This window comes from Hippoglossus stenolepis, chromosome 4 (assembly GCF_022539355.2).
Source record: "Hippoglossus stenolepis isolate QCI-W04-F060 chromosome 4, HSTE1.2, whole genome shotgun sequence".
NCBI classification, from domain to species: domain Eukaryota; kingdom Metazoa; phylum Chordata; class Actinopteri; order Pleuronectiformes; family Pleuronectidae; genus Hippoglossus; species Hippoglossus stenolepis.
This window is the reverse complement of record NC_061486.1, coordinates 23,651,979-23,679,754: the sequence shown is the minus strand read 5'-3', so window position 1 is coordinate 23,679,754 and position 27,776 is coordinate 23,651,979. Positions and strand designations below refer to the sequence as shown.

Here is a 27,776-nt window from a genome sequence, read left to right as displayed (position 1 = left end):
CAGGACTTCTGTCCGTCCTGGGAGAGGGTTCCCTCACATGCTGCTCTCTCTTTGTCCCACTCTAGTTGAGGATTAAGGGCAGAGGATGTAATGGTCTGTATTTATATAGCGCTTTTCTCGTCTTTCTACAGTAGTTTTTGCCATTCACCCATTTATTTCGAGCATCTATGTGCATCCAGGGGCAATTTTGGGGTTCAGTATCTTGCCCAAGGACACTTCAGCGTGCAGAATGGGGAAAACTGGCATTGAACTGCAGACCTTCTGGTAAGAGGTAAACCCTATGAGGCAAATATACACTTTGATTGGTTTAAATGATGTAGTTTGTTTTCAGCTCGGGCCTTCAAGTCTTGACTGAAACTTACACACAGATGTAAATGCACACTATACATATCAGAGAAGAAACATAGTGCAGACACAACCAGGACAATTTACTTGTTTTTTAAATTTTATTACAAATGTACAGCTTATGAGTTTCCATTACGATTGACCTTTTTAAGTCATTGTTTTCTCTACTTTATACAGTTTTAATGTCTTCTTTTAAAAGATAACTCTCCCCGTCACCCATCTCCCAAAGTGTAGCGCTGTGAAGAAACATGGGGACATCGACAGTGCGGGCCACGGTGCACTGCCAATGGCTGAGTATCAGAAGTGTGTTTGTGTGTGTGTATAATTCACTGGCTGCAAACGTAATGTTTGTACTTGTAGGAAGGCTTGGTCCAACTGAGAAGTGTGTGAGGGTGTGTGTTTGATGTTGGACAAATAAGCAATAACATTCACACTGGAGGCACCCTACGTAGTGTCCATACATATCAGGGAGGCTGAGGCTGTGTGCGTTTTTAGACCCTCTCCCCCTTGTTTTGAGATGACTGTAGTGCTAAGCTAAAGTGCGCTTCAGACCGCTCTATCTGCCCCCTCCCACACCACACCGCTGCATCCTGCACCTCATGTACCTGAAATAAAACCTTTGGAAGAGAGGTGCATCATGTAGATCCTACTTCACCCAGCTGGTGTTTGAAAATAGTGCAACTGAGACCACACCTGAATCAAACATGTGCTCTCATTTCCTGTGGATTGTAATAGGATCAGTATTTGCTGACACATGAGGGGGTGTTTCCTCAGGATAACCACACCCACAAGTATCGATGACGTAACATTCGGTGTGTCAAGAGTTAAGAGCGGAGGAAGAGAGAGTGAAGATTTGGCCTGAAGCTCACTTGAGCCTACAAATAGACATAAATATCTCACAAACATAATCCTAACATATAGCTTAATATAAAATATAGCATGAAAATATACGTTCATATATATGGCTCTACTCTAAAACTTGGGCAATCATGATTGAGGGGACAAGCTTTTCTGCTGGCCCCAATGTGTGTTTGTGTGTGTGCAAGTATTTCTGTAGTTTCAGCAGTCAGTAAAACATTACTGTAACTCAGCCAGTCATAAAAGGAGATGATGATGATGATGTGCAAAGGCATTCAATATCAAACAATGATACATTTCAAGAGTCTTCCGGACATGATTTGTTTTGACAGGGAACAGAGAAAACTTTCAAACTTTGTCCTGCAGAGACGAAACTGCACGAGACACTGAGGAGCACCGACAGGCAGACGCCCCAAGTGACGATCAGGGGAGGAAAAGCGAAAGACTGAATGTGAATTAAGTGGACAGAGAAGTGCTGAAGGCGGTCTGGCATCAGTTTCTCAAAGTGTTTGGGACAAGTTGGGGTTTAATTGCTTCTTGCTAAAAGGCAGCGGAAGACAAAAAAAAACACTGAGATCGCGCATCTCAGTGTTTTATTTGAAATGCTGTTTGAAGGACGACGCCATCGTTTCAGGAAGGTGAATTTCTAAATGCGCAGAATCCTTCGGAGCGACGAGCCAAGATTATGCAGAAGAGGTCGATGCAAGAACCAAGTCTGAGAGCTGCAGACACTTTGAGAAAAGAGCTGAAGAATCATTGGAGAAAGGTAAGAGGTGAATTTAAACAAAGAAGAGGACAGTCTTCCTGGCAAAGACTTTTACTAGATCCCATCTGAAACCTTAGTTACAGGTATGACCACATCGGCACAGAACAATGTTTTAACCTACAATAGGTTAAGTGCGCCATCTTTGAAAAGCAAACAAAAAAAACACTACTTTGTTCCCAATGCTGTCTCCCATGAGACATGGTGAGCTAGAAGTTAAAACTTCTGAGGCCCGAGTCAGCAGGCCGCGACACAGAACCAAGCGGACTACAGTGGCTGTGGGCTTGTTTGTGCTCGCCACAGTGAAAGTAACACATGGCAAAGTAAATCAAGCGCACTCTGAGGTTTCAGAAATTGACTTCAAATGAGCACATTTTTCTCCAGTTGACTCGATCTGGTGCTTTCCACAGGTCGACCTAAAGCTTCAAGGTAGGGTTGGTAATTTGTTTCTAAAAGACCTTTCCATCTTTATTTGTTGAAATCCTCTTCACATCCCGAAAGCCATCAATAAATAGTTGTTTGAAAAAAAGAAGAGAAAAAAGCCGGAGTCTACGGCCCTCGTATAACATGTAGCACAATATGATTGGCTGGCGTACCTGTCTACTAACCAACCTGCCTCCCTGCATGCACCCTGCCTGTGCTCTCGTTGTGCATGAGTCTTTAGCAGCGGAGACATGCACCGCTGAAGCAGAGGCTACAGCTAGAAGTTAACGAGCCAGTCCAAAAAAGTTGTCTTCTAGCAGTTGTCAAACAGTGTGCGCTTTGATGAGAGGGCCGATGGAAGGGGGTGAAATGGATCGCTTCCCAAATGTAGCATGCTGCTAGCTTTTCCAGGATTACCAACACTAGCTTTGACTGCAACCTACCAGTATCTCCAACAAGCATGTCAACAAACGTTTGACTCAGCGTTTGTTATCATTAATGTAAATAATGTATGCCGTGCAAAACAAGCACCCAGGAAGCACGCCAGCCTCGTCAGTAACCTACGGCTTTAAAACCAACACAGGAGGATTCATCCTCGTACCCAAGCTGGACCAAATGGTGCACTTGATTTTTATCATCCTGCTTGGCAAAAAAAGTTAGTATGAGATTCTGAGATGATTCCACTAGTTCTATTAGAAGAGGCAAATAAAAGAGTAAACACCAAAAGAGCATTTTGATCCAGATCCCGTCATAATGCACCAAGGGGTTTTCAATCTGACAGAAAATCTAAAACTTATCTCCCAAAAATCCAACTCCCCTTTGGCAACTTTTCAACCCCTTGGCCACAGGACAAATTACGACATGAAGAAAAAAACCTCAACCGTCACCCAAAAACAGAGCGTGGGAGAAATGTTGAGGACCATTTCACAGGTTTTTCTTCTTTTCTTTACGTGTGCATGTTGGTTTAAATCCCAGTAAGAGGTTGAGCACATTACCAACCTGTCTCCCTATTCCAATAAATGAGAATCATATTGAGACAATGAAATAAAACATACATAAACAGTTAAATCAAGACGACAGTCAGTAAAAATATCAATACAAAAACAAAAAAAACAATTGGCATGATAAACAATAATAAATCACAATTATTCCAGTGTAAGTGTTTTGTTTTTTGTAAGTCAGTAAGGTTTGTCCTCAGAGGTGCAGACCAAACCAATCTGCGAAAAAAACAAAGAAAAAGAGGAGAGAGGAAAGAAATTCAAACATGCCAGATCACGCTGTGTACCACCGACAATGTAGAGAGAGACGGGGGTGACAGGTCGGAGGAGAGCAGGAACCCCCTGTAAAAGTTAACCCAGGAAAAGGTATCTGGGGTGTGGAGCAGGGTTACGTTAGATGGATGCCAGGGGGTCCTTCTCTGCAGCGAGAGCTCATCCTGTATGGGACGGGATAGGAGACAAGAGGGGCCTTGTGTTTTCATTGGCCAGAGAGAGAGAGAGAGAGAGAGAGAAAGAGAGAGAGGGTCAAAGGAGCAGGTGGGAGAGGAAAGCAGAGGAGGAACGTCCTGACTCATCACAGGACGGAGGGGCTGCAGTGGTTTGGGGTACATCACGGTCTGCGGTGGTTGGTCTGTCGACCTCCCGCTCTCGCAGCTTACACTCCCTCTCCCTCTCAACCACGATCGGGGAGGGAGGGATGACAACCGACAGGTGAGAATAAATAAAGCGGTTACCACCTCAGGATCCAGTTCTCTGTACATCACCACCTCTGTATTTCACATATGCTCATCACAGTTAAACAGTTTATTATACACATCTGATTCCAACTGTTGCTCCACGCTCTAGTTCCCATGTCGGTTCCCCCCGCTCGTCCTCCCCGGCTTTCACTTCCACACTTGTGGAATTTCTCCTTTTTCAGTCCTCGTGTTTCTACTCAACCATGAGCGCTTCCATCCGATTCCTTTCCCATGCATTTTCCAAACTTCTCTCTTCTTTTCCATTCCTCATCGTGCCCATCACTCTCTCGGTCACTCCCGTCCTCCCATCTTTAGCGTGATCACATTATCCGTCTTCATCACTCTCCTAGAAGCCCCTCCGTTCCCTCTCAGCCCCCCCATGCATTGATCTGTTCTTTCTTCCTCTTCCCTCTCAATCCATCCATCCATGCATTTGTTGGGTCACTGTTTCTTCTCACGAGTGGTGATGGTGACCAGTTGCTTGGCGGCCTTGGCGATGTCATAGGCGCACTGGATGACCTGCTGAGTGAGGAGCTGGTAGTCCACTGCAGGGGCCCCAGGCTCCGAGGGCACCGCCTTGCGGCACTCCACCTGCAACCGCGAGGCACTGGAAGCCAACAGCCGGAGGGAGCAGTGGACTGCATCCAACGCTGGACGCTGTTGAGAGATAAAGGGAATCAAGACTGAACTCAAACAGTGGATGATGAAACCAGACGGAGGAAGGGAGCAGCACCCAGACAAAGAGGGAGAAAAATAGACAAAAGGGGAAAAAGTAGAGGAAACTTACTTTTGGGAAGAGTGAGGCCATCTCAGTGACAGCAGTGTGGATCTTCTCAGAACATGGAACAAAGCTGAGGAGGAGAGAGATTTGTTATTTAACTCAAAGATTGAGGCAACACAATTTCACAAAGAATGGGTTTAGTTCAATTAAAACTAACCCTGGTGCATTTTTCCATTTAGTAAGGGTCAGTGATTTACCTCCGCCAAGGTAGTTCTGTTTTTGATAATAATAATGGCTTATATTTATATAGCGCCTTTCACGGGACCCAAGGACGCTTTACATATGTTTGTGAGGACAAAACAGTATATATATATATATAGTTATAATACAAGTACAGAACAGGACAGAATTTAGCAGCAGGGTGGAGCATTAACAGACGCCAAAGGCCTTAGTGAAGAGGTGGTGCTTGAGGAGTTTTTCGTAAATGTCGAGAGATTCAGCGTTGCGTAGTTCAGCAGAAGGCTGAAGGCTCTGTCTCCATACGTTCATAATTTGGTGTTGGGGATGGAGAGCAAACCTAAGTTTGAGGACCGTAGCCTTCTGATTGCAGTGTAGGGTTGGAGGAGGTCGGTTAAATATGGTGGGGCTGGAGCGTGGAGGGATTTGTAGGTGAGCAGGAGGAGTTTGTAGTTGCGGGCCTTTATCAGGAGCAAGTGGAGGTGAATGAGGGTCGCGTGATGTGCTGCCAGGGATTTGTGCGGGTGAGAACCCTGGCAGCAGAGTTCTGTACATTTTGGAGTCGTTTCAGGATGTTGTCAGGTACCCCAAACAGGACTCCATTGCAGTAATCAAGGCGGGAGGTCTGTGTTTTTGTCTGCATTTGTTTGTTTGCCTGTCTGTCTGTTAGTTGTGCAAAAAGTATTGGATGGTTTACCACATAAATTGGAGAAAGGAGAGGACATTGCTCAGGAAAGAACACAGATTTTTTCTTCATTGTCTTTAACAGTGCGCATTTTTCTAATTTTTTGTTGATTTCTCAAAGAATAATTAATGGATCTTGATGAAAAAACACACATGTTTAGGGGAGTGATATTAATGAGTGTGTGTAATATGGTGGAGATCCAAATAAAAAGGTGAAGAGCAGGTATCAGATCAATGTAACATGCCTTGGCGGAGGTATGTGCTCTACAGATATCCACTCTAGTTTTTATAGTAGACATGTGATTTGTCCTGAATTCAATGGTTGTTCAGGAAGTCATCTTAAAATACAAGGTGTGTAAACAATATATTGTTTTCTGCAAATAATTTAGTAACCATGGTTAAACATACAGTATAGCCATTTTCAGCCATGCAGAACGCAGCAGGGGTTCTCTGCTCAGACGCTTTCACAACAACGACAAATAATCCGCAGGATTCAAGTGAGGGGTGAAGCAGCAGGCCGAGGCAGGATGTAACGTATTAATTCCATATTAATTCCAAAATCACATGATCTTGTTTACAGCACATCGACACAGGTGTCGGTTCTTTTCACCACAAACTCTTTTGACAACTTCATCGGTGTCTGACAACACTTTTTCATCCGGATATATATATATTCTTCTTGTTTTTTTTATTTTTCTGTTGTGTGCTAAAAACGTCATCACCCCCCCGCTTGCTGTGATGATCCCATGCTGTGTTCTCACATCGGATTCTGCTGACTTTCTGCAGACTTTATACTAGGGGGCCAACTGCGGAGGCTCTCACTCTGACATTCGCGTTCACACATACACCTCCCACAGAGATAATTCGGAGGATCTCTGGAGTTCAGAGCATGTCTGAAACCAGCTTTAGTCAGCACATGTGATTGTCGATAATCAGAGACACTCAAAAGGAGGTGAAACTTCAGTGTTGTGCTTGTAGTCTTCATTGTGTGCTTTGGCAGTTCAACAAGTGCATTAAAAAGTTTGTGACATAGTATTCCTTCAGTAATCCTCCATTATTCTGCAGAAAGAGAGAATGCTTTCCTATCGCCATCTCTGACTTGCTGTTCAGCTGAGGGCAACAAATTCTAATTGAAAAAAGAAGTGATGGTGCGAGATTTTCCTGTAATTCAATTTGTTACTCAGTGAGGAGGTTCAGGTTGTACTTGTCAGCAGGGACGTAATGAGAAGTATTATTCATTTTACAACAGACAAAATGTGATCCTTGTCTCTTTTTCCCCATCTCTTGAGTGTGTGTCTGTCACTTACCTGTCATGTTTGAACTCCTGGGCGGCCCTGAGCAGCTCCTGGATGTTCTTGGTCACCTGCTCAGTCTTCAGTATGACGTCCTCTGTACAAGGCAGGGTGGGGTCTGGCTCCCAAGTCTCCCCGCCCCCACCTTCCTCAGACTCCCCACGACCCTCCTCCTCACTGCTGCGGCCCCTACTAAAAATAATAGTAATAATAATTCACTTTACTTATATAGCACTTCTTTAAACATAGTTCTTCCCAAAATGACAAAACACTAAAATTAAATTCATATTTAACAGCAATTAAAATAACAGAGCTGGAAGCTTTTTTTAAAGACGTTTTAAGAAGTTCACACTATTGCGATTTTCAGCCCAATTTGCAAGTCGCCTATAACAACACTGATCGCGCTTAATCAGCAGTCGCCAATCGCTATGTGTGAACTCTTCAAAGACGCGTTTAGAGAGACTTGATGGCGCATTGCAAACATTTTGCAGACTCAGACTGGTCAGATTTCCAGCCTGCTGAAACTCTAGTTGTAGTCAGCACCAATTCCAGCCAATCAGAGCACAGGACAGGGTGATGGTGGTGAAGGTACATGTAGAGGTGAGGTGCCCCCTCATTTGTAACACTATACATGTCTGTAAACAGGGAAAACAAGTAATAACCATGTGTGTCATAGACAGAGAAACATAAACTCTGTGCAGCTACATCAGGCTCTGGTCAGGTTTGGACACAAAAAGCAGGATGCCTGTCAGGTTCAGGTCAGGCTTGGTTAGTTGTCTCTCGGGCTTGGATATGTTCTGAGAGAAAAATGCAGCCTGAGCCGCTCTCTATTTTGTACAACAGTGACGTCCACTAAAGCATTTCTCCTCTCCTCCAGCCTGATGTGTCATTTTGTAGCAGGATGACCAAGAGAGCAGGTAGATCATTTGGACTAATTTGGACTTGCTGTGTCTCTTTTGTGGGTTTTCGTGATCAAACGTAGTGTAAGATCATGTAGTGTGTGACCCTCTGTTGGCAGTCAGTTGTATATGAACTCACAACGACTGCAATACTCCGGATCACAAGACAGCAAGTCATGCTCTGTGAACAGCACAACGATCTGATGACTTTAGTGTAGTGTGAACTGGGCTTTAAGAAAAGAGCTGACAGTCATAAAATATAAAGATAAAATAACACTCATCCTTGTGTGTACAGTGACTTGCCGTGAGTCTGACCTTAGCGAGAGGTCATATGTTTGTGTGTTGTCATAGTCACTGTCTGTGCCACTGCCGTGCTTCTCTGGTTTGGAGATCTGGGGGAGAAAGACACAGCAAAAATGATGTTCCATCATTACATTTATCAAACACTTCACCAAACCGCCTGTGTTGTTCACCCCCTCAGAGTTCAAGAGATCCGACATCCTACACAAGTACAAGCATTTTTCACAATTTAACGCGGCAGATTAAAAAAATATATCTGCAGTTTTTCTGCTAGTCGTGGTTGCTTCTCTGGAAAAGCTAATTATGCAGGAATGTTTAAATTTGCCAACAAATATCATCTTTAGTCTTGACTTACTCACAGGATGTGGGGTATTTACTGATATGAAATGTATATAATCCATATTCCAATATTGCAATATTTGTCAGGGACTGATTATGATAACATGTAATCTCAATTTCCTGAGTGGACCGAAAGCACGATCAAAAGAGCACATAAATCCATCCATAAAAACTGTTAGAACAAACCATGTATCTGCCCATCTCTGTAGATCCAGACAGATGTTGGCTTCCATACGACACTGGACCCCCTGTGCTACCCTTCCTTACCTGAGAAGAGAGGAGCAGACAAGGATGGAGAGAAAAAGAGATGGACGGACCGTGATGAGATGAGACATTAAAGATTTGCAGAAAAAAATAGATGATGAAAAAGGAAAGAAAAAGAGAGGGGAGATGTTTTTATAAACTGTCGAAACACAATATGAAGGAGTCAGTGAGAGCAGCGCCAGATCAACTCAGCAGCTCACCCATCGTCCTATAAAGAATAAACTACTCTACAGTTATCTAAGACTGAAATTCAAAGGTCACACAGCTAAACTAAACAGTGTTGAAGAGCAACACATCACACAGAGGATCTAAAATAGACTACAAATACTACAAACTAATGTTGATCTCCAGTATTATAATGCATAATAAGCAGAGGTGATGCACAGTGTGAGAATCCAACATTTCGAAGACGAAATGACAAACAATGCAATGACAGACAAAATGCTTACATCCAGAGGATGCACGGCTGCACTGCAGTGAGACAGACAGGTGAAGACACAGACAGACAGAAAGAAAACAAACAAACAGGTAAATCTTGGTGTAAAGACACAGTGAGCTGGACACTGACGTGTTGTCCATTGAGGGCTTCTGATGATCAGTGATTGTGTGTGCAGCTGTGTGTGCAGCTGCAGCTACATAAATAGTTGCTGCAGATGAAATGCTAATAAACTCTCTGACAGATCCCTAGATGTCTCTTATACTAAGCATGGTTAAAATGTAGATGGATGCATGTGGCCTAAGCTTGCAGACATGCATCCTGAGAGATCCGATCACAAGTAGTAAGCCTTAAATACGCGTGTTCACAACTCCTTGCAGTAAAATGACTTCTGGTCAAATCTCACTTCCCTGCACTTTATAAAAACACATTTTGATCACATGCATACAGATCTCAGTACACATTTGGGTGCGTTCACACATGCACTCTTTTGATCAGATTTCTCAGGATTGATGTTAATACAGTGCCAGTCCTAAAGGGGGTTTGATTGGATTATGGTTGGAATAGGAGTTAATATATGTTGAGCAAAAGTTGCTAAAACTGAAATGCAGAAAAAAGGACATTGGAAGAGATGATGATTAAAACTATTGAACTGAGTGCTTGTTACTGAGAAACATGGATGAGACCAAGCAGACCAATCACTGGCTGGTCTGCCTCACCATAACATGTAGTTACATTTCTAGGGAAGTGTACATCAGGCTGCCGCATAAATTATGACCAACAATACAAGGTTGATTCAATAAAGAAGAATAAATTGACCTTTACAAGGATATAAACAATTGTTTGGAGATACTTATTTCCCATCTACATCCCCCTCTTTGGGTGTGTGTATGTGTGTGCATCTCCAGATTGAGCAGCTCTACAGCAGCAGGAGAGTTACTTGGAGGTCAAAAAGTGTTAAAAATGTCAAGGTCAAAGGGTGCAAAGCAGGCTAGAGATCAGAGCATCACAGGGGTTGCTAGGCAACCAAACAGTCAAGACAATCCCTTTTTCGTCCATCTTTCTCCTTCAGGTCACACTTGTGCACTTCCTCACTTCTTCCTTTATGCCATTAAAAGCAAAGATTGATGTCTCTTTGTCTTTAAGACAAACCAGTGCTACACGTTCACATTTAAAAGAGGATCATGCACAACTGGACCTTTCAAAGAGAAGGACCGGGAACTGAGATGCGGGTAGAAAGAGAGCTGAACGGGAAATAGAGAGATAAGGATTGGACTGTCACCCATCAGTCTGGCCAAAAAGAGTCAGTCAATCAGGGCCACCAATAAGAGGGTGGGAAGTAGAAGGGGCCGGGGGAGTTCTAACTTACGCTGGGTGTGTTGAGGGGCTGCAGGCGGGCTGCCAGGGAGTCCAGGGCTGGGGGGCCATGGACCTTGGGGCCGGAGGCCGCCCCTGGCTCGTACATTGAGAAGGCCTGGCGGTCTCTCCGGTGGGGAGCGACAGAGGAGGGCACAGAGTGCCCCGGGGTGTCCGCTCCGGGCCCATACCCACCCAGACCCCCTCCACTTATTCCTCCTCGCATCACCCCCCTTGCCAGTGGCCTCCTCCCCTCCCCCATGGCCCCTACCCCATGGCCGGCTGCCCCCCCAGCCTGCTGGCCCCGCAGGGCACTGTTCTCTGTCTGCATCCGTGTGATCTACAGGAGAGGATGGAAGGAGGGATGAAGGGAGGGACATGGGGAGGTTGAAGGGAGGGGAGGGGCGGTAACAACTGAATGGTCAAAAACAAGCATCCACAATCGCATGTACAGTAAAAAGCTCATACAGGGCTTCACATTTTAAGTCACTTCAAGGACTGGGGGGGAGGGAGGGTATGTAGGTTAAAGACGTTTCAGTACGTTACATGGCGAGGCATGGATTAGGTCATGGGGAAGCGGTGGAAGGAGGCTACATACCTTTATATATACATGGTTTGCTTCAAAGGGGTCAGTGAGGAGTAATGTGGATTATGATGGGCACTGATGTTATCTTCACTACCTTCTCTTTTGACACCATTATTTGTTATTTGCTTTGTCTTTGCTTGTACACATGCATGTTTGTCTCAACTCTCTCAACACAAAATTCTCTGACAAGGAAAAACAAGAATACATGAATGAATCATGGGTCACGTGAGCTAACACTAGCAGCCACCAATGAATACATAAAGCTAATGATGATGACTCACAATAATCCAACACGAAGCACCCATGACTGCGCTAACACAACTGAACTAAAAAATGACAACTAAAATGAGAACAGGCATTTTGTAGCAGCCTTGCTCCACATGAGACTGACTGCTGCTTTGGTTTCAAGATAACACTGAGAAGCTGTCACCAAATGCATCTTCCACTGACAACACTGTTGGAAATTGACACCCTGTCAGGAGAAATAAATCAGCTTGAAGAGAAATTAAAATATGAACTTGTTTCTCCGTCACCCTGCCCTTGTTCTGTTTGAGTCACTTGTTCAATCTCCCTTTGCCGACCTGTCTTTGTCACTTTGTCTTGTGTATTTTCAGTACAGCCCTGTAATCTAGGCATCTTCTCTAGTCCAAGCTTTCTAAGAAACAATTCATACCAACCTGTCATGTCATCTCTCTTTTCCTTAGAGAAAGATTTTTAATGAAAGATTTACCAAGAGTCTCTCCTGCTGCATTTCTCAACATTGGTTGAAGTTTTGGACAATTTCACCCTCTGCCCTTTTTTTTTTTGCCCGATTGATCCCCGTCTATCCTTTCATCCACTCTCCGTGCTCCCTACCTCCTTTTGAAGCCGCCGCAGCTCCTCGCTCAGGTTATTGTTGACTTTCATGAGCTGCTGCACCTTGGCTTCTGAGGAGGCCAGGGCCTTCTTCACCTCAAGGTACTCCTGCAGGGTGATGGGACCGTCTGACAAGTCTGACGAGTCCATACTCTGGATGGATGGATGGGACACACAGACAAAGTGAGGTACAAAGTGAGCAAACTGACCAAGTTATTTCAGGAGAAATATCAAATATCTTCAGGATTAATTTCACTCATTCGCTACATTCAATGTTTGAAGTTCTTATACTGGTGTAACAAGAGGATAATGTACAGTATGAATCAATGCTCTTTTAGTTAGTTAAAAACAGAGCTTACTACTGTGTGAGAGGAAGGGGGGTGGCCTGCAGCGGAGTACTACAGCTGATCACACATGTAAAGACAGTAGAGCCTTAGTTCTACTCTCACTACACTATCCACCCCCACTTCCTGTGACCCTGGAGCACGGAATGCACAGACTCAGTCCTACAGCACTCCCTAAAACTGAACCACTAAAACATCTCTCATGTACTATTTTTCAGAGATCTTTGTTTAAATTGAATCCACCTCCAACCCAAACCATGTCTATTATACTCTCATGCCCCCACTTAATACATAAATACAATGACATTTATTGCCAACCCCATAAGAAATAATGAATGCACATATTTCAAGTGAGGATTTGGGAGTGGAGCCTCTGTCAGTATTTTGAAATCTGAGCTAAATACGTGCACAGGAAAAGGAGATAGTTACTGGTTGAGTTGTTGTTTACATTGTTTCTACCACTTCTGCACCATTTATCCTCTATTTCTCCCCCTTCAAAACACACACAGTCTCTCTGTATGAACAATGCCTCTCTGACAGTGACCCAGAATAGCTGATGATGTCACTCAGGAGCTATGTGGCAGCTCTGACTGTGGCCACTCCCCGCAAAGCATGCTGGGACAAGCAGTTTTAAATAGGAGGACAAGGAAAGGCTTTGCTTGCTGTATACTAGACACTATGTGAAAGGAGCAGAACTGAATTGTTGGGTAAAAGTGATTGTGTGTCAGCATTTGTAGAGTTGTGTATTAGTAGGTTTTTAGTATGCATATTATTAAAGCTACAGTTGATGTGTAGGCAAGTACTGTACCTTTGCTCGGTTGCTGCGTTGTGTGTTGTTGTTGTTCTGGGTGGTTAGCTCACTGTCTGTGTCTTCATCAGATGCTACGCTGTCATAGTCATGCTGGTCATCATCAATACCCAGGTCCAGTGTGTCTGGCAAAGAGAAGGTTCTCATTTATTACAGTTATTTGAATACATAAAATATCAGTCCCTCTCTTCCTTTTAATCTCTCTCTCTGGGAGTTACTAATAAGAAGTCCTTTATTAGTCCCGCAATGGGGAAATTTGCAATGTTACAGCAGCAGAAGACATCACATAAGTAGCATGCAGTACTTGGGTGAAGGAATATAAAGATATAGAAATAGAAATAAAAAACGAAATAGGACGAAGTTAGAGAGAAAAAAAAATGCTCAGAGTGAGCGGGATCTGCTGCAACAGGCGGCCACTAGGGAGGCGCCATCTTAGATATCATGAATGGATCCCAAAAACACTAATTCCTCTTTCTCTTCTTTACTAAATTGCTGGGCTGGTCCGTTCTTCCTGTTGCAGCTTGCAACTATAATCTAGTGCATCTAAAAATTTGAATATGCTTTACAGTGCTCCAATGCTGTACTGAAATGCACCACTGACCTGTAGGGCTGCTGAGACCTTTTCCCTGCTGTCTCCTTTTAGCGTCGCTCAGGATATCGATGATGAGAGTGGCAAACTCCCGAGCATTGAACCGGGCCAGCTTCTGACGGCCCTGAGAGAAGAATGAGTCAGGACTTAACGACGTGGATTATTATGTAAACACATGCACACGTTGGCATGAGTATCTGAAGGGAGGTTAGTCTTATTTTTTTAAAGTTCTGTCTAGAGTTGTGCCGTATGCAAAAACAATCCAGCCCACAGTCAGTGCTTCACTGCCTGTGTGACTGCTGTGGTCAGCTACCATGTGGAAAAACACAGTCATACTGAGCACTGGCAACACACACATACACACAGAGAGAAATAGAAAGATAAACTGTGCAAGCACACTGGCGTGCTGGCATGCATGTATGAGAATGTAAAGGTCAGTTTCCATTGACTGTACTGACATGAGGCTGGAATCACTACACAAAACCATGTGCATACTATAACACACCACTTCAGAAGACAAAAGAAGGTAAAAAGTTCAACCCTAAATGTGACTCCCACCATAAATAGACTCAACCACTGTGGACCACACAATCATGGTAGAGCAGACGTGGCGATGTGGGTGTTTTTCAGTTGGTGTTTAAAATGTTTACACGACTGAGCCACACCAATGAGGAACTTTGTGAGAGGACATATGGGATTTCTCTCTCTCACATGGGGAGCGAGGGATAGAGTAGACAGAGAGAAACACAGATGGATCTTTCCTCCTTTCTCACAGCTGAAGACCATCCCTTGTCAATTTCACACTCATTCTTGGCTTCTCCCCCCAAATACATGGACACAGACTGATAGACTTAAGATATCATGAGGCTCAATTTTTTTGTTAATGCTTGAAAGTTTTTTCACCTTCTTCTCTTCTTTCTCTGAGTTTGTCATCGTCTTCAGGTCACAAATATCTGCAATTTCCTATGTATGTGTGGAACAGCCAATGCTGATGTGTATGAGTGTGTGCATGTGTGAAAGTGTGCATGTTTACCTGGTTGCGTGTGGCAGAGTATTCAGGATTGACTGGTAGGAAGGGCACTGCGCTGCGTTCTGTTACCAGAGTGCTGTGGTTCTGGGTCGTAAGCCACACTGGAGACACAAATATGAAGCAAAAAATAAGTCTGTATCTGTGTGTGTGTCTTTAAGCCACATGGTCGTTTTGGCTGGAAAATGGGCAGTCAAACATTCAATCCATCCACCCACACATACACATAGAGACATAAACAAGTAAAGTAAGAGAAAAAAAATCAGTAGCCTTTAAAAGTGGATTGCAGCCCCTATAATGCACTGCTCTAAGCACCTCCCACTGTGTGCAGCTGAGTGTATGTATCCTTGCCACTTACCTGCAGTGCTTCTGTCAGAAAGCACAATTTGACTGCTGCTGAAGAAAAAGGGAGAGAAGAAAAGGAGAAAGAGCGAGGAAGAGCAGAGGAGGAGGAGAAAGACTCAAGAATTTCTGAGGCACTTCCTCACAGCGACTCTCCTCCTCCCTCACTCACTCCATTTTGCCTTCCTCTTCAACAGTAATTTTCTTTTTCTCCTCACTCACTTTTTGCTCTCTGTACTCTCAACATCTAATTTCTCCAATTTCTCCCTTTTTCTCTAAAGGTTCAGTTCTACAAAATCTTGTGGAGGTGTTTCATATTTCTTTCGGTTTCCAAACATGGGTAAAAAAACAAAAAAGCACAAAAGGATATTTCTATTAAAGTAAGGGATGAGGCTTACCTGCATCATTTTCTCTGCGATCCACCTCATCGTAGACATCCATCGCTAGCTCCTCAAACAGCCGATTATTGAGCTGTCACATGCAAGCAAATTGACCCCAGATATATCAACATGTACAGTATGTATTTGTATATTTGTACATACCAGGTATAACAAACACCAGTGTGAAGAACAGAGCAGAAGAGAACAGACTCAGATAAATGGAGTCAGACCAATATGGATATTTGGCGGTCAATGTTGATACCAAATTTAGGAATTAAAAAAATTAAATAAAACCAAGTAAAATGTAAACATAAATCCACATCTTCAGTGCATTGTTTATTCTGTAAAATAAAAGTTTCCATTTTAAATTGTAATAACTAGCCATTAGGTCTTGGTTTTTATTATGAGCACTCTGTGGGGTGACGCAGATGGCTCTGGAGGGGATGGAAATTATAATGGCATGAAATGGTAAATCTGGCTGTTACACCAAATGGCTTAATCTAGTGTCTGAATTTGACCTCACATCTGTCAGTAGAATTGTAATGTAAATGTTAAACAAGCCAAGAGTTTAATATCACACTTTGACCCAACTCACCGCTTGGAGCTTCTTCTTGGCAGCCTTGGCCAGTTCTGACAGGTCCAGGCTAAGAGAAACACAGAGGATGAGGGTCAGAGAGGCATCAGAAGGATACTGTGGAGCAAAGAGACAGGGAGGTAAATGTGGAAATGGGAAAAAGGAGCAAGACGTAAGGACTGGGAAGGGTGTTTTGCTAGAGAGGGGGGACGGGAAGAGGGAGGGTACAATGCGGGTGGGATGGGTGTCAGATCAAAAGGTCTTAATATAGCTGTGAGTGCTACATTAACCTAAGAATAACCATCTGTGCAGTCCCAAGGACAGGGTGCATTTGTGCTTTTAGTAGTTAGATAATTCAAATTGTTAAATATTAGCATATGCTTATGTTAGTCAGAATCTTCTTTTTTCTTACAAGATGCTGCTGTAGACCTATTCCACAGATATAAAAGATACTTGTCAAAAGTTTTATTGCATTATTTGATTTTTTTTTTTTTTAAATGTAGACTAGACCTACTCAAGGAAATACTCACTGAGTATATATGCTTATGTTAATGAATATATGGAAGTGGCTGCTGTGATTCTCCTGAGCGCAGCAACACCTTGTTACTGCAGGAGGCCCTCTAAACCTCTCCTGCCTAATAACCTCCAGTCATCTATGGTTCTTTCCCCTCAGAACTAACTGTAACTTTGTTTTCTCATGATAACGCAACACGCAGCTGAAGAAGACATTGTTCAATGAAACAACAGGGAACTCTACAAAAGATGGGGTAGCAGAGGGGTGGTGGGGACAGCAATGAAGGACAGATTTCTGGGACACAAAAGGAACAAGGAGAGTAAAGATACCTCTGTGTCGGGCACTTAGGACGAGCTCTGGCTCCACCAAGCACAGCGAAATGGAGAGAACAGAAAACGAGTGAGAAAAAGAAAGAAACAGACAGAAAGAGGGGCAAAGAAGCCACATCACAACAGCTTTAATTGTTATTTTCAAGAGGAACCATTCAACAGAACAGATGCAAGTGGAGTTAGATGGCAGCTCAGAAGAAGATCCACATATGTAATAATACACTTTGAGGTGTGCCTGGTTTAGGGTTGATCTGTTGAACAATGGTATCAGTGACCAACGGATTTCAGGGCGATCGCAGGTAGCAGATGTCTTTGCATATGTAACAACGATATTTGGTTTCTTTATGTCACGACCCGGCTCAGAAGCCGAGAATTTAAATCATTATTATTGAGTTACTTTTTACATTATTCAGTTTAATAATATACACTTTACGCATACATACATAGATTTCCTGAAGACTTAGGGGGTTTTCACATATAGTAATCTTGAATGAACCAAACTCATTCCTCTTAAAGTGAACCAACATAAAAGGGACTCTGTTCTTTTTGCGATAACATTGACTGTTAATTTGAAGGAGGACACAGTTCTCCATCTGGCCCACTTTTGCTCTGAATGGGGCTCAGTCTTCTCTCGGTTCACATAATACCTAGTTCACAGTTACACAGATCTTTACTGCTTTGGATTATGGGTAGTTTTCACTTGGAACAAGATGGCTGCTGCCGCACTTGTCTTGTCCACATTCATGTAATATTTGGTTAAATTAGCCCACAGGGATAGAAAAAGCCTGTTTAGACATAAGGATTACAATATACCTACTAGAGGTGTGAATCTTCACTAGGCTCACGACGCGATTATAATTCACCTGTCCATGATTTGATCACTATGCATCTCAATGCGTCACATCCTCAATTTTCTGTTATTGCACATGGCTGCTTTTTCATCAATTAATGCAATCATTCTGATAAATCTGAACTTCCTTTGTATTTGGAAAGTGCCCCCCACTCGCCAATAGTGATTTAGTTATGCACTCAGCGCTGTTGAATCAATGATTCTCCTCCCCTGCTCTTTTGTAATCACTCACTGTGTCTGAGTGTGTGATTGCGTGTGCGAGAGTGTGTTTGTATTCCTCTTCACAAAAACAGACAATCACATGTATTTATTTATTAATCTATGAGGTCGGATCATGAACCCGGATCGCGCTCTGTGCACTTCTCGTCTTGTGTGTGGGAAGTTTAACCTCGACTGTTTTTTAGCAATGAAATTCGTGTCTCATAAACTCAAGAGCGAATCAAACAAACACAATTTATACTTCAAATACCGTACGTGTCATGATAACTTCTGATTAGTGATAATGTTTATTGTTAAAGTGTAAAGTGAGCGCAGGTCAGCGGGGGAGTGAGGAGGAAGGGCACAGGAGACTGCGACACTCAAAGGCGACTTGATCTATAACGTACGTCTGTCCTGATGCTGTAGCAGCGTCAGAAATAATAATGCAGCTGTGGGAAGCTGCTACAAAATGAATGTAGCGTAAATCTTGAATTGATTTTGATCGGTCACTGCATCGAGGCATCACAGTTCAAGTTCACTTCCATACAATAGCAAAACGCGAAGCAAACCTGGAGCCCTTTGTGTTCACAAAGCGAACCATACTCACCTGAGTTTGATTGAAGTGTTTACATACATACAAAAAAATCATGACTCATCGCTCTTAGTTCGTTTGGCGAGCAGAAAAGGACCAAGTGTTAAAACGCCATTACTTTATCCATAGTTACTACTTGCCTAACACTAACCCTTACATAAACCTAAACCTAACCTTAAAACATGTCTTCTTCATAATGTGACCGTGTAAACAGATTTAGGTCCCCACAACATGAGTAATAACTGAACCACACACAGAGGTTGGCGCAACTGTCCTTTGTTTGCAATGACTTCCATTCATTGTGGACCGCCTAACCAAAATTATAACCCTAACCTAAGCAAAATTCCCATTTTACCCCTAACTTTAACAAGGACCTCAGAAATTATGTTTTGCCTCATTAGGACCAGGCTTTGGTCCCCACTGGTCCTGAAAATCAGAGTTTATGCTGGAATAGGTCCTGAAGAGGTAACAAAAACGAGTACACACACAGATACATGTACACACGTCTGACCAGCACTTCAGCACAGACCTCGCAGAACCATGGACACTGCTATTTGTTGTCTGTAAGTATGAACAGATTACTTAGCTTGTTTACTTTAGTAATCGGACACTAAATATTTATTCCTGACAGAGATGCCCAAGGCACTGTTGGATTATTGTGATGATGTGAAACAATTTTTTGGGGTTTTAATACAACATAGCACAATGTTTATGTGTAAAATTTGACAGATTGTATTTATTATCCTATTCAGGCCACATTTGTTTAAAGAAAGAAAGCAAGAGAGAAAGACCTGAGGTTTGCTCTGAAATTAGGGTAGCACCCCCCCCCCCCACCTCATAGAGAGTAGCCTAGAAACTGAGCCAAGTGGCACTGAACTTGATTTATCGTGGGCTGACTGTGCACTTCTACACCTCTCAAATAAAACCTGTAGATTAGGATTAATAAACCAAGCACAACCTCCAGTACCTAAATCATGAGAGGTACATGTAATAGCTCAGATCGGCATTTACAACAAACATCTTTGATATTGATGGCAAGAACCTGAGTTATCCAACTCCTTTTTTGGGTGGAGTTACATATACTATGATGCCACCCTCTGGTCAGAACACTAAACTGCATCATTATCAATTACCCCATGCCAGGCAGACGCAAGTATAACAAGGCCCTGTCCCAATTCACCCCTTAGCCCTACCACTTAGCCCTTCCCCTTTGTTTGGTCCGGGGCCGTGAAGGGGTATTGTTGTCCCATTTCTGTATGTGATGTAGGTGTAGTGGCCATCTAGCCCTTCAAACACCCCTTCAACCATAGTGTATTCATGACCTCGATAAAAACGAAGGGGAAGGCAGAGTCTCCCAAATGCTTCCCAAATGGACAAAGCGAATCAAAATGGCGACCACTGTGGGTACCATGATTTTTTTTTTTATCCAGCTGAATATATTAGTTAAATCCAGCAGATCATTAAAATGTCATTGAATCGCTGTGACAAACATTTCAGGAAAATCGCTATACACAATATCAAAACGCCTGTAAACAGTAACGTTCATTACACTCGTGTCTCGAATATGAAGTTTGAAAAAAACCTTCCCCACTCATTTATAACGTTTTCACTGCGGGGGAAAGGTTTCTATGGACAGGACCAACATTACATTGAAATAACAAACACGCTGACTAACTGTGTATTGATCAATAGATAAATCTGTCCCATCAGTCCTGCAGTTCTCAGATGTGTCTCTATTATAGAACGGTTGTTAATATAATAATGTTAGTTCAAATTGTTTGTCACTATAATAACATTGCTTGGCTGCTGATGACATAGTGACTGTTGTCCCAATTCCTAGGGGGAATATATTCTACCCCCAACCCTTGGGGCTCCGTTTGGAGGGGCACACTCCCAGCGAAGGGCACTTCATATCTGGGCTAGGGCCAAGGAGGGGAATTAGGACTAGGCACAAGTCAGGTTGCTGTGAGGTTCAGTGATACCAACAAAGATAGTTTATGCAATCCAGTCACACCATGCACGTTTCAACAGAGTGTCCATAGTCATCTGAAGAATAATGTATAATGTCATGGTCCATACCTGTCTGCCATTTGAGGAATGATATAATGGCCATTCTTGTGATCTGAGGAGAGGAGAGGAGAGATTAACTGTTGTGCTTTAGGGCCTGTGAGCTGCATGTGAACTGGTGCATAGAGTTACCTGGACGCCGTCCACACAGGTAGAAGGCTAGCCTGTCTGTCAGCTCATACTGACACTCCACAAGCCGCTCTGCTAACTCTATATGACCAGCCTGCCTAAAGCACATAAAAACAGATTATTTTTTCTTTTTGATTTGAACCTAATTGAACTCCTACCCATTTTCACACAGCTGGTTTGATATGAAATTCCATTTTAATGCTAACTGTTATTCCTGAAGTGTGTTTACACTGTCTTGTACCTTGCATAGTCCATAGGCGTACGTCCGTTTATGTCGGGTGCTCCAGGGTCTGCGCCATACACCACTAAGAGCTCAGCCTGCAAGATCTGGCCTGCCTTGGCTGCTACATGGAGTGGGGTAGTGCCTTTTTCCTAGAGGGTCAGGTACACACACAGAGAGTCAGGACAGGAGGCAGGGCATGAGGAGAATAACTTAACGGACTGCCTAAGTGTTAGATGGAGTGAGGATGCAAGCATATTTGGTCCTGACCGGGTGGAAGAAGTTGGCCTGAGCGCCGAGGGACAGGAGCCGAAGACATGTCTCTAAACTGCCCGTTCGCACACTGGAGTGGAGTTGCTAAAAGAGACAAGGAGGAGAGGGATTTAGGTAAGAGAGAGAGAAAGAAAGAGATGTGGGAAAGATTTAACATCATGGCGAGACAGAAACAGGCAGAATCCCCTCATTAGTTCAGAGGAGCTCCACAGCATTAGAGATCATTACGTCCTGCTGTGAAATTCAGATCACTTCCTGCCTGGCGGTGTTATCACTGAGTGTGCATGTGTATGTGCACGCACGCACACAGACGAGTATTCATGTATATGTATGAGGTCTCCCTCTAAAAGTAACATCGTTTGTGCTTACACATGCTGTTCTACAGCACAGCTATGTCTTTATGGACTAATTAACCTGAACGCATAATGCATTGCCCCTGAGCTGTGAAATACCAAGCCCTTACCTTACTGAGGTCCTTGGTGGTGACGCCATCATCATCGCGGCAGGGCAGCTTGTGTACAAAGGCCAGCATCTGGTATTTGGCTCTAATGAACTCTGACTTAGTGGGGCTGCACAGGAGGAGGTAAGATGGTTAGCACAAATCCACCTCAAAAGAAAAACAGCTCCATCTAATGATAAAATACAATACTACAATTTCTGTTAATGTACCCAATAAGTTATGCATCAATGCATGCATTAAATTTCCTTCATTTTCCAAATGCCCTTCAGCATCATGAATGTATAAAAGATGTACACACATACATGTTCGCTAGCACTGGTCCCTGTGAGACGTGAAAGCTGATACAAAGTAGGGAAAATGGTTTGGGCTTTCAGAGACTTAAGACAGTGCCACTTTATTGTGATTTCTATTGATGAATTTAAATCTGTTTTCACACAACTGATTTGCATTTTTTACTTTGAAGTAGTCACATCTTTGATTTATCCTTGATTCTCTTTCTGATTCTTTGTGCTAGGTGAAAAAAAAAGCACATTATCAAATAAACAAATACATGTCTTGAGAAAAGGACTAAAAGGCAGCAAGACTGCACATTCTCAGCAAATCACGAGAGTCAACATTTTACTTGATAATTATCTCCAGAATGACCCAGAATTGACAGGTCCGGCTTCTTCTACGAAATAATAAATGTAAAAGTATGCAATACAGTACATTTAGACAGTCTGTTACCTCACTCTTTTTCCCCTGCAGGTCCAATTTTTGATCTCATGACCTTCCCATAGCTAAATCTAAACTAAAAAAACACCATGCTGGCAAAACATATGCTGTATGTAATTATATAACATTATTATGAGAGCAGATCATGATAAATTCCTAAAGTAATCCATGACTACAAGAAAACAGTATGGAAAGCATTAGGAAAAAAATAGGCGCTATTATGCTTCACTAGCGAAAACACCAATCATGTTCAGAAAGATTATGTAATTTTCCTGCGCAGCACAGATCATTTCCTCCAGCAAAGGTGACAGAGGAGAAGAGGGGTGTGTGGAAGTGTTGTTTTGTGTAATTCTGCCCTGTGGTGAGTTTACTTACTGGACTTTGTCCTGGGGGTTGGGTTTCCTTCGACCACTCTGCACCTGAGCAGGGTCCAGGAGACTGTGTTCCCATATGGAGTTGGCCCCATTACTGGCCAAGGTCTGAACCATCTGAAACACACACACACACACACACACACACACACACACACACACACACACACACACACACACACACACACACACACACACACACACACAGAGAGAGAGTTGTGACTCATTGGTGGTACAACATGTACATTAAAATTACTACCGTGACACCATCAAAAGAATATTGTTGAGTAAGGCCACTTTGCAGTTGAATTCTGAACTCCTTGCTCTGAGGAGAAATATGAACATGTCTGGAGCCAGAATTGATAGAGAAACAAACAAATGTTTGTAGAAAAAATAATAAGCAAGAAAACCTGTGGATTAGCATCCTCTTTCTGTAGTAGTTCTGACATTCTGTGTCATTATTCTGGGTCTCAGGTACTGCATTTGCTTTACTTTTATTTCAGTCCTTCCCTGTTCCTATGTTATTTTCCATCACTCTTCCATTTCTCAGCCTTACCTGCAGTAGTGCTGGAGGCCATCCGCTGTGCCTCAGGTGCTTGACTATGGAGATATGACGCCCTAAGCTGCGGTGAACTGAACAGCATTCATCACAGATCAGGACCCCTCGGTTGATACTGGTCCAGCCGGGGTCTGACAGACAGACAAACAGAGGGATGTTACACAGGATTTATAAACAGGCAGTTTGTGATGGTTAGCCTGTTCAGCATTTCAAAGAATCTTAAGTGCTTCAACACAACATTAACATTAACTAGTAAAGGCTGCATGGAAAACTCCTCCTCTTCTTCAAATAAGAACTCCTGCAATATCCTAGCAGTCTAATTTGCAAGTTAAAGTTTACTCTGGTACCATTTTCGTCGGAGAGACATATACTCTATCTACAGTTTTATAACATGTCCAGGCTTCATTCAAGTATATGTCAAACATGTGCTCTGTGCAGTAGGAAATGTTTAATGAAATATGTACGATGCATGTACACACAGATCAAGAGCCATTAAGATGAGGAATAGCACTGAGTAGTAGTACTCCAATCAGATTTATAAATCTTTAAAATTCAGCGAGGTACATGGATTGGAAAACGATTTGTTAACACAACCGCATTGAGATTAACATAATTTATTCACAAAATGTCATGATGGTCACTAGGATTATATGTCGAAGAGATACATTAATTATCATCCAGTCTAAGGAGTTGTTTTAGCAACCTTTTGAAGATTCAAGATACATATCAAATACCTGTCCCAGCTGAGCTCAATTGATCCTATAAGAATAATTTAAACCCAATCACCTCAGTATTGTACAAAAATTCAGATAAAATGTGCAGTGAACAGGGCTGAAGGTTACAGTCAAGGCAACACAAGTCAAAGTTTTACTAACTATTAAAGCAATAGCTGGCAAAAATAAAATTCAAGACATTTCAATTTCTGATAAAGTAAAGATCCCTAAAATGTGTATTCTCCTGCATGTGCACACAGAACATGAGTCATATTTTTCAAGAGGAAAATATGTGTGTGACAATGAGATGAGGGTTGGAGGGGGAGACGCTAAGGCTGTTGTCAAGTCTGCTGACACTGGCAGACGAGTCATAAAGTCTGGGTCATATTTATGCCCTCAGGCCCCTGATGTGATGAGCAGCTCACAGCTAACACAGTCTGCAATCATAACAAATATATGCACACTTACATGCACTTGATGCATGCACGAAAACACACATCTACTATCTACATTAGTCACTCTTAGGCTGGGATAAAACTGTCAGGGCTTATGGAATTATTGGAGCTAAAATGGTCCATCATCAGATGAACTGACATGCTGCAAGTAATTTTGCCTGCACAACAAAAGTACCAGCAGATGCAAAAAGTGTTTTGGTAAGAGCTATAGCCTAGTTTAAAACAGTAGCCTGTAGTCTTTAAGGCCAGACTGCAGCAATTTAATTCCTTAATCTGTGTAATAAATATAAAAACTCCCACAGGCTATGCCATCTGCTTGGCTCGCTGGATCAATATGAGGCTACACAATTAAGCTATTAGACCTGGATATACTATTGGCAGCAGTGCATTGGCCAAATCTGCAGCATGATATAATTTAGCCTAAAGTTGGACTAATTCGTCAATACAGCATTGACATTTGTTTCTGTTACCGTCACTAAGGCCTGCATAGAAACGTGTAGGTCTACATGCAGGTCTACGACACCTCAAGATTGATTTCAATTCATACATTTATTCATAAGTGTCAAACAATAATCAACTAAACACTGGTCACAACAGAAACAGCCTTGACTTCACAACATAAGATGATACATAGATTCAATGCCACCATCAAACAGGTCAAAACACTTACACAAGAGCCTCTGTTTCTTACACAATTGCATCTGTGTCCAATAAAAGAGCTCACCATCATGACAACATGATTCATTGTTGCTATAAACCCTGCATATTGCCATGGCATGACATTAACACTTCCAGAGGCTTGGCTTGGACTGGAAGTATCAGTTGTCTTTTGTAGCCATGCCACGAAGTTATCCCCCCCAGTATGACACAAAGCTGGTCGTAGGGAGGTGGCCTGTCACCAGTGGCTAGGTCAGCATTTTGTACAACGCACTGCGTGTGTGTGCATGTTGTCAAAAGGAGGGGCTACATGTAGAGAAGAGATATACAGCCAGTAACAGCTGCATGGACAAACTCGATCACAGCCAGTGGTTTTGTCTGAGGAAAACCCATGTAAATGGACAGAAGTGATTTGTCAGGGATAGAGCATAGTGATTATCTGTAAGTTGCTAAGGAAATCAATGAAATTGGTGCTGGTCAGATTATGAAAAGCAACAGAGGAAAGACATAAGGATGCTGCCGAAGTGAGAAGCTACATGTTTAGGGATTAGGGCTCAGGTCATAAAATCAGTCTTTGTAGCCAGCAAGAAACTGAAAACTATATTTGAACATTAGGGCCCTGAAGCTTACAGAGTTTAACACGAGCACACACTGAATCACACACTGAATCACACACACACTGCTGGAAGGTGGAGCAGCTGTGAAGTGAGCAACTGTTGAAATGCATGTACACATGAATGAATGCAAAGAACACAACACACATACACGCACTCACTCACACATGAGGAGCAACTGAACATGAGGGCATGTGAGGCTACATATGCAGCTCTCCTTACATCACATTACAAATATAAAAAAAACAACAGATGGGGCAACGATGTAAATCTAACCCCTGAATATTGCAGCGATCATCCCCATGTCATGCAGAAGCACACGGATAACTATTGTCTGACAGGTGAACTTCAGCCATATTTATTCTGCTCGACTTCTTGTTGGATGTGGTGAAATATGCCACTCAGTGAAGCCTTTCAAATGAAATTGCTTCTGTTAATTCCCTGAGCGTTAGTGACAACATTTCAAAAACATATTGTTAAAAAAGGAGGTTAAACAAACACCCGCCTAATGAGCAACTTTAATGTATTTAAATGTTATATGTACGCGAGTGGTCAGACACTGCTGTTGAAACGACTGGCCGCTAGCTGACGCGTTAGCAGCAACTTGGCGTTGAAGCAAAAGTTAGCTTCAAGAGCTAACGCCGTAGCTAAGCTAGCAGCGTTAGCCAGCTACACAAACTCAGAACCCCGCAGTCGTGCGCTGGCGATAACACGAGGGGTTTGATTTAGAATGAAAGTGTGTGTTAAATTCATTGATTGTAAAAAAAAACGTGTCCAACACAGGTTCGCCATTCAGCGAGTCAACATCGCCAGCTCGTTAGCCAGCCTAAGCTAACCCATGAAGAAGTCTATCACGAAAATCAAAACAAACGTCTCTCCAAGCGGCGACATAAACCTGACACTCGCAGCTTCCACTGCAGCAAACAACCCGGTTCCCCTCACACGGGGTCTCAGTCACACAAATGGGAGATTTCTGCAGCTCAGTGGGGGAACCTTCGCTATGTTTCCCGCTGTGATAACGCCTATTTCTCACTGTTTATTTTGGGCCTAAGCGACGCCTGGACGCCCTGGCCTCTTTCCTGCTCTGCGGAGCCGCTGACAGTGACAGCAGCCTCGGCCCCGTTGTCCCAGCGCGTCGCCCACTCGGCGCATTGTTCCAGTACGGTGGTCTATTTGGATTTGTTTTCCTCCCCCCTACCTGGCGCACTGCAGTCGGCGCAGACTTCTGTCCTCTGAAGCTTCCTTGACATCTCGGAAAGTGGCAGAAACCGAGAGGTAGATGTCGGCGATGATGTGGCTGCTCGCCCTCTTCCCCCCGAGCTGCCGACCGACGTCTGCCGTCAACCGATGCGGCCCCTGAATCCCCGGAAGCCGGGTGGTGTGATCGGCTTTTCCCGGCCAGCTGACAGTTGGATTTCCCGTTTGTTCCTGCGGTATCTTCGCCCACGTTCACCACTGAGCTCCAAGTCTGCAGCGAAGTTTAGTGGGCATGGTTCATCTGGCTGCTGGAGTGAACCACCATGTCTGAATATTTACCAAAATCTGTTCACCGCATTGCCCGCAACTCACCGAGAGACGGCAGCTTTCTACCTGTCAGCTCACACACATACACACGCACACACTACACAAGCACCCACATAACACAAACACACACACACACCCCCACCCACCCACACTGTCATCCCTGCAGCCTACTGGGGCAGGGAGTGGTGAGGGGGCAAAAGTAATCCTTGTGTTCTACAAAAGGTGCGATGCATTTCACATCAACACAGATAATCACAAGTGCAGAACAGTAAATTTACTTATATCATCTTAGTGAATTGGTTTAATATTAATATTTATTCCAGATATTTTTTTTTTCTTAAAGGTTCAGTGTGTAAGATTTAGGTGAAATGGATCTATTG

At 43.2% G+C, this 27,776-nt stretch overlaps 1 protein-coding gene across 7 annotated transcripts; it reads right to left on the bottom strand.

Annotated features, from left to right (window-relative positions):
- Positions 1 to 432: 432 nt before the first annotated feature.
- git1 (G protein-coupled receptor kinase interacting ArfGAP 1) lies at positions 433 to 27,571 on the bottom strand. Of its 7 annotated transcripts, none has more exons than XM_035153949.2 (21): positions 27,071 to 27,571; positions 23,431 to 23,564; positions 22,879 to 22,991; positions 21,793 to 21,898; positions 21,327 to 21,413; positions 21,078 to 21,208; positions 20,840 to 20,934; positions 20,720 to 20,762; positions 17,001 to 17,027; positions 16,179 to 16,227; positions 15,602 to 15,674; positions 14,868 to 14,965; positions 13,847 to 13,958; positions 13,246 to 13,370; positions 12,094 to 12,246; positions 10,666 to 10,992; positions 8,783 to 8,863; positions 8,273 to 8,349; positions 7,074 to 7,250; positions 4,912 to 4,975; positions 433 to 4,781 (listed from the first exon to the last, which is right to left on the bottom strand). In XM_035153949.2, the coding sequence occupies exons 1-21, from the start codon at positions 27,120 to 27,122 to the stop codon at positions 4,566 to 4,568; spliced, it is 2,340 nt and encodes a 779-aa protein (XP_035009840.2). In that variant the 5' UTR covers positions 27,123 to 27,571; the 3' UTR covers positions 433 to 4,565. The 7 variants fall into 7 exon arrangements, with proteins under 7 accessions (XP_035009840.2, XP_035009842.2, XP_035009838.2 ...); XM_035153951.2 differs by having other exon boundaries at positions 7,074 to 7,247; XM_035153947.2 differs by having other exon boundaries at positions 8,261 to 8,349; positions 27,071 to 27,570.
- Between the last annotated feature and the right edge of the window lie 205 nt (positions 27,572 to 27,776).

Coding starts and splice junctions, on each gene's coding strand:
- git1 (XM_035153947.2), bottom strand. CDS start 27,122: ATGTCAAGGAAGCTTCAGAGGACAGAAGTCTGCGCCGACTGCAGTGCG. Junction 21,899..22,878: donor AACCCCCAGGACAAAGTCCA/GTAAGTAAACTC, acceptor CCTCCTGTGCAG/CCCCACTAAGTCAGAGTTCA. Junction 8,864..10,665: donor AGCCCCTCAACACACCCAGC/GTAAGTTAGAAC, acceptor CTCTCTTCTCAG/GTAAGGAAGGGTAGCACAGG.